This window comes from Nanorana parkeri, unplaced genomic scaffold (genome assembly GCF_000935625.1).
Source record: "Nanorana parkeri isolate BGI_ZX_2015 unplaced genomic scaffold, ASM93562v1 scaffold196, whole genome shotgun sequence".
NCBI lineage: Eukaryota > Metazoa > Chordata > Amphibia > Anura > Dicroglossidae > Nanorana > Nanorana parkeri.
The window spans coordinates 884,075-894,493 of NW_017306464.1; the positions used below are offsets into that span (position 1 = coordinate 884,075).

General features: G+C 43.9%; 1 protein-coding gene across 2 annotated transcripts in view; it reads right to left on the reverse strand.

Annotated features, from left to right (window-relative positions):
• The window catches only part of UBA3 (ubiquitin like modifier activating enzyme 3), a 34,231-nt gene that overhangs the window by 12,230 nt on the left and 11,582 nt on the right, over positions 1–10,419 (reverse strand). For both annotated transcript variants that reach the window (XM_018555435.1, XM_018555434.1), the window contains 3 exons: positions 4,617–4,697; positions 1,410–1,492; positions 723–803 (listed from right to left, as the gene is read on the reverse strand). In XM_018555435.1, coding sequence (XP_018410937.1) covers positions 723–803; positions 1,410–1,492; positions 4,617–4,697 — 245 coding nt within the window. The remainder of the gene's footprint in view (positions 1–722; positions 804–1,409; positions 1,493–4,616; positions 4,698–10,419) is intronic.

Here is a 10,419-nt window from a genome sequence, read left to right on the forward strand (position 1 = left end):
CTAAAGCAGTGCGTTCCTCCCTTCATCAGGCAGAAGGGAACTACCTCTGTGCACTCCAGAAGAGAAAGACTCACCCTTCTCACTGTCTCTCTCTCCACTGCAGCAGAGTGTGTCTTGTTGTCACACAATGCATTATTTACAGTGTAAAATAAATGAACTATCTAAAAATGAAAGCGACACTCCTTGTACAAACTGCAGCTGGTGGCAGATCTGTGTAGTCATGTGTGGAGTCCAAGAGAGGAGCAGCTCATTAAAGGTTTGGGGGGGAATGATATTTAAAGTTTTATAACTAGTCTGGACCAAGGCAATCAGCCTTTCTTTGGGTCATGCATAAACTGTTATTTCTTCCTTCTCTAGGCAGGAAAAACATGTATGAATACAGAGAATTCAGCACTGGCAACAACAGCATGGAAAGGGATGGGGCTTAGTGGGAAAATAATGGGAATCGCACGCATAAACTGCTGCCCAATATGTCATTTGTGCTTGGGAGTCTGGCAGTAAAGTTCTACAAAGAGTGACATTGGGATTCACTGGGCACTCGAAAGTAAGTAGATAAAACTAAACTCAATGCTCCATTTTGTTGTTCCTGCTCATCTCAAGGATCAGAGCTCCCAGAACAGTAATGAGCTGCGTTACAGCAAATACCAGTCTAGCGAGAAAGGCAGCTTTTGTGCACATTTCTGCAACGCTTTATATGATACGTAAACTTTCATGAAGGATACGGGGTGACACAACAGTCAGGGATTCTGCTATTTATAAATTCAGCCGCCACTTCTGCTTTGGGTCTTCCTACATCCTTTGGCCTGTGAAAACATGACAGAAACAAACACTTATTTAAGCACCAAAGTTGCAATCAAATGATGGGACGATGGAGGGAAGGTAGACACTAAAAATGGTTCTCCCAGAGAAAGGTTTAATGTGCAATGTAAATGCATCATGTTTAATGAAAATCATTTTTTTTTTTAATTGAGGGAAATTAACAAAGGTGGCACGAGTGGCATGTGCCACATTGGCAAAACAGATTCAGGTTTATCTGCACCACTAGCTCCAATTTCTATTTCAGTGCTGGTTCTGCTCGTAATAAAAAAAAAAAAAAGGATTGCAGCATTTTTGACTTGGTGTATGAGATGTAAACTGCCTGCCTCTCCCTGCCCATCAGTGAACACACTACACGGGCAGAGCCTGCATATAAAGCTCCTGGGAAACACAGGGTTAAAAGCCTTCCTCCTCGCTTTCAGCTGAGCAAGGTTGTGGGGGGGGTGAATTTATGCTTTTGCCACTCTGCTTATTCAGGTTATTGTGTAACAAAGAATAAAAGAGGGCTTAACATCACTCCTAAATTTACCTTATAATCAATAACTACATTCCCGTTACTCTGCACCATTTTCAGTACTAATGTCATTACCTACCGGAACAGAAATTGCCTGTTTAAATTAGAGACATCTATGGTGTCCATATCTACAACGTGGATCTGTCGGAATCCTGAGAGTGCCTGTTGACAATACAGGATAAAATATTACTAATACAGTCGTACAGTACCATTTGCCTGGGGTCCTAAAGAAGATTTAGGGTTAATTTCCATATCATATTCAGCATTTGCCATCCCAAATTTAGAATTTGTAACAATGAGATTATCTTAATCTGTCATGTGAAAATCAATCTGGTTCTAGTACACAGACATTGTCATTGTGCCCTGAAAGGAAAGTAGAAACAGGGTCTCCTCACACCATTAAGCTGCACTGAATGCCAGTCTGCTGGTGTTTGATAGCAATGCAGCGGTGTGGACTGAGCCTATTCAATGCACGGCAATTTGTCTTGTTTGCGCTTTGGGGCTGCGCTAGAAAAGCCAGCGGGCCCCAGAAACCTCCAACTACCATTCTCTGACAAATGCATTTTCAAAACACCCCATTTCACTGACTTTATTGGTTCCATGCAGGGCGATGGACAAACAATTTAACAAAACACAGAGAACGAGTCCTGTAAAAAAACACTTTTTTGTTTATGAGTTTTCATTATGAGCCCTCTAATAAGAACATTTAAAGCTGAGCTCCAGGCAGATGTGAAAGAAACAAATTATTGTAGCTTTCAATTCATTTAATACAGCATTACAATTCTTGCAGGTACCTAAATTTGACTATGTATCAGCCTCTTGGAATCCCTGTACACAAGCAGTCAATCTGGTGTACTGACAGGGACCAAGCTGACAGGAGAAAGCCTGGATTTCTTCTTTAAAAAATAAGTAAACTTTCTGCACGTATGCCTCACTCTTTCTTGTCCCTGAAGTCTGCTCAGAAAGGCAGTTGTAAGGAGCACATAATTTGCTAACAACAAGGAATTTGAGACAAAGTGCCCTGCAGCTTAAAAACACTCTTAAGGCCAGCCTCTCCCAACCATTTTATGCCCGAGCAACCCCTAGAAACAATTTTCTGATCTACAGCTCACATGATGTTAGCATGATCAGTGAATTGTACATGTAATATTGAATAAAAGCACAAATAATGCCATTTTTGCTAGCGGCACATTGATGCTCAGTGAAAACACTAACAGCAATTACTGCTTTGTGGAAACCGTATATGATTGAACAACAGTGTTGAGGAACCCCAGTTAAGAAACCCTGCTTTATAGAGTAAACTTCAGGGCTTGCATTGCAAAGTTTTGTTATGCATGGCTAGGCAGGTTCTGCTCATTGCAACTGCGCTGCTTTAGCCAGTGGGTAGAAAAGTGACAGCTCGAGCTACAATGCTATTGCATGGTGTCTAACTAGAAATACAACCATCAATAGGCAATGGATAGGGACTATGCAAAACTGCTAGCATGCCAAAGCTGTCACTTGTGCTGTCCGTTGGAAGAATATTGCATCATAGTGCTGGCCACAGAGATAATCAGTGGAATGCAGTGTGGTCAGCTTTGGTTTGGGCACTGCCAACAGCATACCTAATAATGCTTTGGCTTTCCCAGCAGCTGCTTCTTGTCCCGTGCCACTTGTGGTTTTATGTGACAGAATAAAGAGTCCAGAAGATATCCGACTGAACTCTTTACTGGAAAACCCATGGAGATAAAGTGCTGCAGTGACTGCGGATGGCAACACTAGGATGAATAAAGAAACAAGATCTCACCATGTGTTCAAAAAAAGTATTTTATTGACGTATATTGTCACAGAGATAGCGACGTTTCGCGGGTTGCACTGGGTCCCCTTCATCAGGCTCGGTATGATTGCTTGTCATACTGAGCCTGATGTAGGGGACCCTGCGTGGCCTCGAAATATCACCATGTCTGTGACAATATGCATCATTAACAGACCTTTTTTTGGACACATGGTGACATCTTGTTTCTTATAGAACTAAAAGAGTAATGCTGTGCTGATAGCAATCCGGCTGGTGGTACTCAGCTAGCGCGAGTCAAGGCACCATTCCACTGATATAAATGTGTCACAGCAGTATCTTGTAGTGGGCTACTGAAGCCACCAAGAATTTGATGTAGTTGTGGAGGTTCTGAGGACCTGGATGAGGCTATTCTATTCTTGAAGCAGCTGTTACCTACCACCACTAGAGGGAGGTTAAGTGGGAGACAGACTGCTCTTCTTTCCTTCATCTCTCGAGTGGTGGCAAGGAACAGATGTTGCAGGAATAGAATGATGAAAACACACACCTTTTAGGCTGGAGGTCCCTGTATGTGAAATCCTTGGCTGCAGGGACAAGCAAGTATAAACACAAGAGCAGAAAGTAGAATTGTCATGTAATGCACTTTTCAGAATAAGCTCCACATGACTTCAGAAAGCTAGAAGGATTTTCTTAAAGCCTAACTCTAGCCAAGTTTTTTATTATTTGGAAAGCGTGAGGATGCTAAAAACCCATCTCCAGGGTGAAAAACTTCCCTCGAAGTGTGGCTGCCCCTGCACTGCAAGGGGTAACAGCTCAGTTTGGTGTAGGGTACCTGGGTAAAGGAATTTGACCTACTTGGTCCACACTCCCAGCCTCTTCTCCCTTACTTGAGGATGCCAAGGGACAGTCCAGAAGCCTAAGGGCCAATTCACACCAGGCAGTCCGGTGTGTGGTGCCCGTCACAGGGCCGAAGCGATGTGTACTATTTATTTTTTGTTAGAACTTTACTGAAATGTCACATGTTATACGGGCACAGTGGGGCGTGAGGCATGCCACACTTTTTTTAGCACACAACACCGTGTTCTTACCACAAATCGGTGGTGTGAATGGGCACCATCTATAACAAGGCAACTTGCCTTGTCTTGCGTTGGGGCTGCGCAGGAAACAAGGGTCAGGGCAGCTATAGCACAGATGGTGTAAAAGGGCCCTAAGCGTAGGGGAGATGTGGAGAGCGCCGACTGTCAGGGGAGCAGAAATCAAGTAAATAAAACTGCTTTACCCAGGTCCCCGAGAACAAAATGAGCAGTTAACCCCCAGTGCAGAATTAGCCCCACTGCTAGGGGAGTTTGTATTTCCCCCCGTAGACAGGCTCTAAGCCTTCCTTGCAATATCCAAAATAAAAGAAACAGTTTTGTCTCAAGTTAGGCTTTAAAATTATGAATAATTCCTTGCTGTGAAAACAATAATGAAAAACAAATATTACACATTAAAAATATAAATAGAAGATAAAATTACCAGATTCTTGAGAAGTTCACACCCCAAACCCCCAGCTCCAACAACCAATATTTTACAGGTTTCTAACAGAAACTGCAGAGACTGAAAAAGAAAATGAAATTAATATGATTCAACTGCATCACTAAGATGGCCAAACTGTAACCACACTGTTACAATACGTGCGTGCTTGTGTATGGCAAAAAAAGTCAGAGTTTATCAAACCCTTACATTGCCTAGGAATCATCACATTGCAGTTTTATGTGCACTTCACTCTTACAGTCTCATTCAGTAAAGCAAAATCAGCATCTAAATGGCAGAAACCACAGCAGCCAATCAGCATTTATCTTTTACTGCTCTGAATACAGTAAACTGAAATCTGACTGGCTGCCAGGAGTCACTATTACCCTTTTTTACTGAATAAGTGTGTTTATGTCATGGATGCTAAGGGCCTGTTCACAATTCTGCCAATGGGTGCAGTTGTGCTGAACTTCATAGCACACTGTGATTTTTTTGTTAATATGGATTGGAAAAAAAATAGATTAAAAGTAAAAACATTTTTTTTTTCTAAAAGAAGATGGAACTTCGGCTGGCCACAGCCATTAAAGAACACTCAAGGAAAAAAAAAATTCACATGGGTCTATAAACATGCATGTTAGGACTACCCAAGTGTGCATGTTTATATTATGCAGACAAAAAAGGGAAGTCTCTGACAAAATACCAATAATGTTGTCCTACTCGAAGGAAACAAAAACATCCATTCCAACATGAAGGATTGCCATTTCCCCATCGCTTTGTCGACTGGGGCACCTGGTGACGTGACATGACGTATTCAGGCAGTTTGTGAGAACAGGTAGATTTAGGATATAGCAAGGGTGTAGCCAATAAGGGAAAATAAATAATCTTAATGTGCATTAGACCTTAGTGCTCTAATGTTCACCAGTGAATGAGCAAAGTCTCAAAATCTGTGCTTTGTCCATGCAAAGTAACAGTGTCGCTGCCGTGATGGACTACAATCCAACGTTTAGTTTACTAATCTGTATTGAGATTGTAGTCCATCACAGGAGTGAGATTGGAGCGGTGGCTACTTCTACACCACACACTGGGACCATGGGGAACAAAAGCAGCCACTCTCCAGAAGGAAGGACAGTGTCAGCACCAATTCAGAGATGATTTGAGGATCTACAGCCGAGTGATACACAAATAAGATACATTTTTGTTAATAGTTAAGGAAAACTATGAGGTTAGTGCTTTTCACACATCCTCATAGTTTGAGCCGACGTGTGACAATGAAACTGTCACACGTGGGCTCAATAGATCGGGAAGTGAGCTAACACATACTGTGGCTCACTCAATTCTCGATCATCTCCCTGCAGAGAGCGGTGACCGTCAGTCCCAGCTCCCCGCAGGGATTCCCCTCCTCCCCGCTCCGATCTCTCCAGCGCTGACTGGAGGAATGGACGGGGAGGGGACGGGCACAGTTGGCTCCGACTCTAGATAGGCAGAGCCAGCTGTCATTCACACAGCTGGGTGGATCTCTACAGCATTGTCGGGATTCGTCCCGGCAGCGGCGGTCTCAGTATACCCCGAGCTGTAGCTCGGGGTATACTGAACTTCGGGCCACGGGAGGAGGCTAGTATATGTCACTTTAATAGAGCAGCGGACAAGTGAAGGAAAGCAAGATGTTGGCTTGGCGGGTAGTAAAGCGAACCGGTCACTTTGACTTGCATGGACAAACCACAGCTTTGCTTTACAGCACGACTAAAGCAGGTATAAGCTTAAAATCAACAAACAGAAGTGCATGGCAGTGGTATCAATCATATCCATTGGCTTTAATTCATTTGAATCGTGTCCCAAATGATACCTGTGGTAATTGGCCATGCGTTATGAAGCCGGAATCTGCACACATGTGAACAGTCCCTTAGAAAACGTCATTCTCACATTGTGCATGCATATATCAATCTCTCACAGTCACATTTTCATAGCTCTGACTACATGCAAAATGTTAGGCTGATATAATTATTTAATTGCATTCTAGAACAGTTGCATTACACAGCCTAATAATCAAAACACAAATATTATCAGATTACTGTTTATATCACAAAAGGAGACAGAAAAGCCAGTAACACATAAAAACAATGCAATACTGCCAGCTAAATGCACACATTCCTTTTTTATTAAAGAAAGGGCACTGTGCAAAGTGCCGGAAACCCATTCCAATCTTTTACGAGTCTGCCTTTAGTGCGTTACTGAGGGTTACTTTGCTTATCATTATTGCTCTTTGGATTGTTTTACCAAAGCTAAACTCCGGGGAATAAAACTAAATACACAATTGTCATATATGTATGTTAAAGAACTCCAGTTAATTGTATTAAGCTTTGCAGTGGGGATACCCCCGCACTGCAAGCGTTAAAGGGTTATAAACCCTCAGCGTTTTTTGCTAGCAGTAGATATATGCCAAAATATAAAAATAAAACTTCTCAAACAGGTTTAAACTTACCTGCATCTCCGCCGAGCGCTCCTGTCCGACCATCTGAAGAGTCTCAGGTGGCCGCAAAGGATCTTGGGACAGGCACATGCGCAGTTCAGTTGTTCGGCCGGGAGACGAGGAGAGACACAAGGTAAGTCTATGGAGCAGCATTGTACCCACACAGACACTGTGGGACAGGAAGTGCCAGCTAGCACAAATAAGTCACTGCTGGATCGGAGAACAGCACCAGCGCTTGAGGGAGGGACAGCTGAAGACTACAGGAAAGAAGAAGTTGATCGGATAGAGGGGCATAATTTAAGGTAAGCCCTTACACTAACAGATTGAACTGCATGGTGCAATCAGTTGTTTTCCTGGAGTTCTTCTTTAACTGTTTTATGCCCCCAAGATTTTTTTTTTTATTCTGCTCAGCTACCCTAGTAATCTAGGCACCCCAGTTCTCCTGGTCCCCCCTACAGAACGCACAACTGTACACATAGCACACCCTGTTCCAGAACAGACCCAAAACTGCGGTTGGACAGAGAATGAGCAGCAGAAGACGGATATGGTCATCCACGTGCTCCTGTTTTTAAGAAAACCTTAGGTCACTATCTACAAAGAATTTGCAAGTTCTCTCTTTGCTTGCGTGGGTTTCCTCTTACACTCCAAAGACATGCTGGAAGGTTAATTGGCTCCAGTCTAAATTGGCCCTCGTATGTTTGCATGTGAGATTGGGACCTTAGATTGTGCACTATGTAAAGCACTGTGTAAATTGTTGGTGCTACATAAATACCTGTAATAAGAAAAGATTCACTGTAATTCAGTCCTACACTGCATAATCCAATGCACAATTTTCTATCATTTGTAACATTTTGGAGATGTAACAAAACAAAAAAATCAGAAAAGTGTGCCCATGTGCTATTATTTCTAAGCCCTCGAGTACAAGCCTTAGTGACTCAAAGAGAGGAGCATGGATTGCAGAGCGGAGGAGTCCTGTAATACAGGACTTGGAATACCTATGGCCATGGGCACTACTTCCCTGGGACCAAGCACTTGCAGCTGAGGAAGTCCTTCTGCCAATTGACTATGCCTATATGAAGGTTGATGTATGCTTCGGCCATTGCATTGTCAGACTGAACCCTGATCGGATGGATGACCACCCAGCAGGATGGTCAAATGCTGCAGAGACAGCCAAATCACCCAAAGTTCTCTGGTTTTGATTGGGAGACGAGACTTCAGCGACAACTAAGACACCTGCATCTACAGGGTGCCCAGGACTCTTCCCCAGCCCAACATTCTGGTATCCGTCAAAGATTTGTACACAGAATATGGGAATTAAGGAATTACACAATTCCAGAGGCGGCAACCTGGTCCTCTGTGCCAAAGGAATCAAGACGTCCAGGGATCTGACTGACTTATCAAAGGACGACAGAACATAGCAAAGTAGAGGTCTGCAGTGAAACTGGGCAAATTAAACTGTCTTGATGGAAGATATCAGGCCCAAGACTTTCATGCAAAAGCTGAGAGTCAGGCAACTCCTGGGCTGGAAAGCTCAAATCTGGGAGAGGAAAGTCTAAAGTTTCTACTGTGGAAGAAAAAATCTAGTCATGGGTCCAGGACTGGACTCAGATACTCCAAATGATGAGTCACTTCCAGCGACTATGGATCCACCCGAAACGCTGTCACATCTGAACAGTCAAGATTGTGCTGTCTTTCCACAACAGGAACTGGGACAATGACACCTGGATTCAGAAAACGGTAAAGGCCCACGAAATCTGTTGGTTGACAGAAAAAAAGCAGTAAGGGACAGAAAACTCGAGTGGTAGCCTTGGCACACCACCTCCTGCACCCAGGCATCAGTGATACAAGGTTTCCAAGAGTTCCCACACCCTGGAAAGTGACAGCTCAACTGCATGCTGACGAATGCTTGTATGTAGATATAGCAGACTGAATTCCAGAGCTAGTGGGCGAACCGAGAACCTGACTTGGAGGGTCAGGGCAAGGAATGTTCTTAAAGTCATAAAGGGAGAATAGAATAATCTATTCTTTAGGCTTCTTCTGCTGAGGAAGATGGGTGTTACAATCAGTAGTATTTAAAAACAATCCGAATGGATGTTGTCCCACCAAGACCTTGTAGGATAATGCAAGAAGTCACCATTCCAGCACCATGGCCAGGGTGCCCTGCATGAGTACTGGCAGAAGAATCATGCAATAACCAGGAAGTTTTTAGCAGACCGGCACAGCTGAAATTAAGGATTACAGCCGCAGTCCATGCGTATGCCATAGTTCAACAAGATACCATAACAAGCAGGAGCAGTCAATGCTACGAATGTAGAAGGTAAATCTGACCACCACAAAAGGGATAAATACATTTTCAAATGTGAGCAGCAGACCACAGAATCTGCTCTACAGTTCTGAAGAAGGGGGATACCTCTGAACCCCTGAAACATATTGGTTGTTACTGAACAAACACCAATATTTAAAGTTTTTGGACTCTCAGTTCATTGGTATGCAGCTTTTTTTTTTGGGAGTTTGGACACAATCATGACCTAATAGAGGCACTAACCTTTCCTTGCGCCATCCAAAACTATTTTAAAAAAACTCAGCCACGAAGTGGTAGGCCACGTAAAATGACAGAGCGGGGACAGCGCATGCTGAAGCGCACAGTACTCAGTAGTTGCCAACTGTCTGCAGAGTCAATAGCTACAGACCTCCAAACTTGGTGTGGCCTTCAGATTGGCACAACAACAGTGCGTAGAGAGCTTCATGGAATGGGTTTCCATGGCAGAGCAGCTGCATCCAAGCCTTACATCACCAATGCAAAGCGTCGGATGCCGTGGTGTAAAGCACGCCGCCACTGGACTCTAGAGAAGTGGAGACGTATACTCTGGAGTGATTAATCACGCTTCTCTGTCTGGCAATCCGATGGACTTGTCTGGGTTTGCCGGTTGCCAGGAGAACGGTACTTGCCTGACCACATTGTGCCAAGTGTAAAGTTTGGTGGAGGGGGGATTATGGGGGGGTTGTTTTTCAGGGGTTGGGCTTGGCCCTTAGTTCCAGTGAAGGGAACTCTTAAGCATCAGCATACCAAGACATTTTGGACAATTTCATGCTCCCAACTTTGTGGGAACAGTTTGGGGATGGCCCCTTCCTGTTCCAACATGACTGCGCACCAGTGCACAAAGCAAGGTCCATACAGACATGGATGAGTGAGTTTGGGGTAGAGGAACTTGACTGGCCTGCACAGAGTCCTGACCTCAACCCGATAGAACACCTTTGCGATGAATTAGAGCGGAGTCTGCAAGCCCGGCCTTTTCCCTCAACAACAGTACCTGACCTCACAAATGGTCCAACATTCCC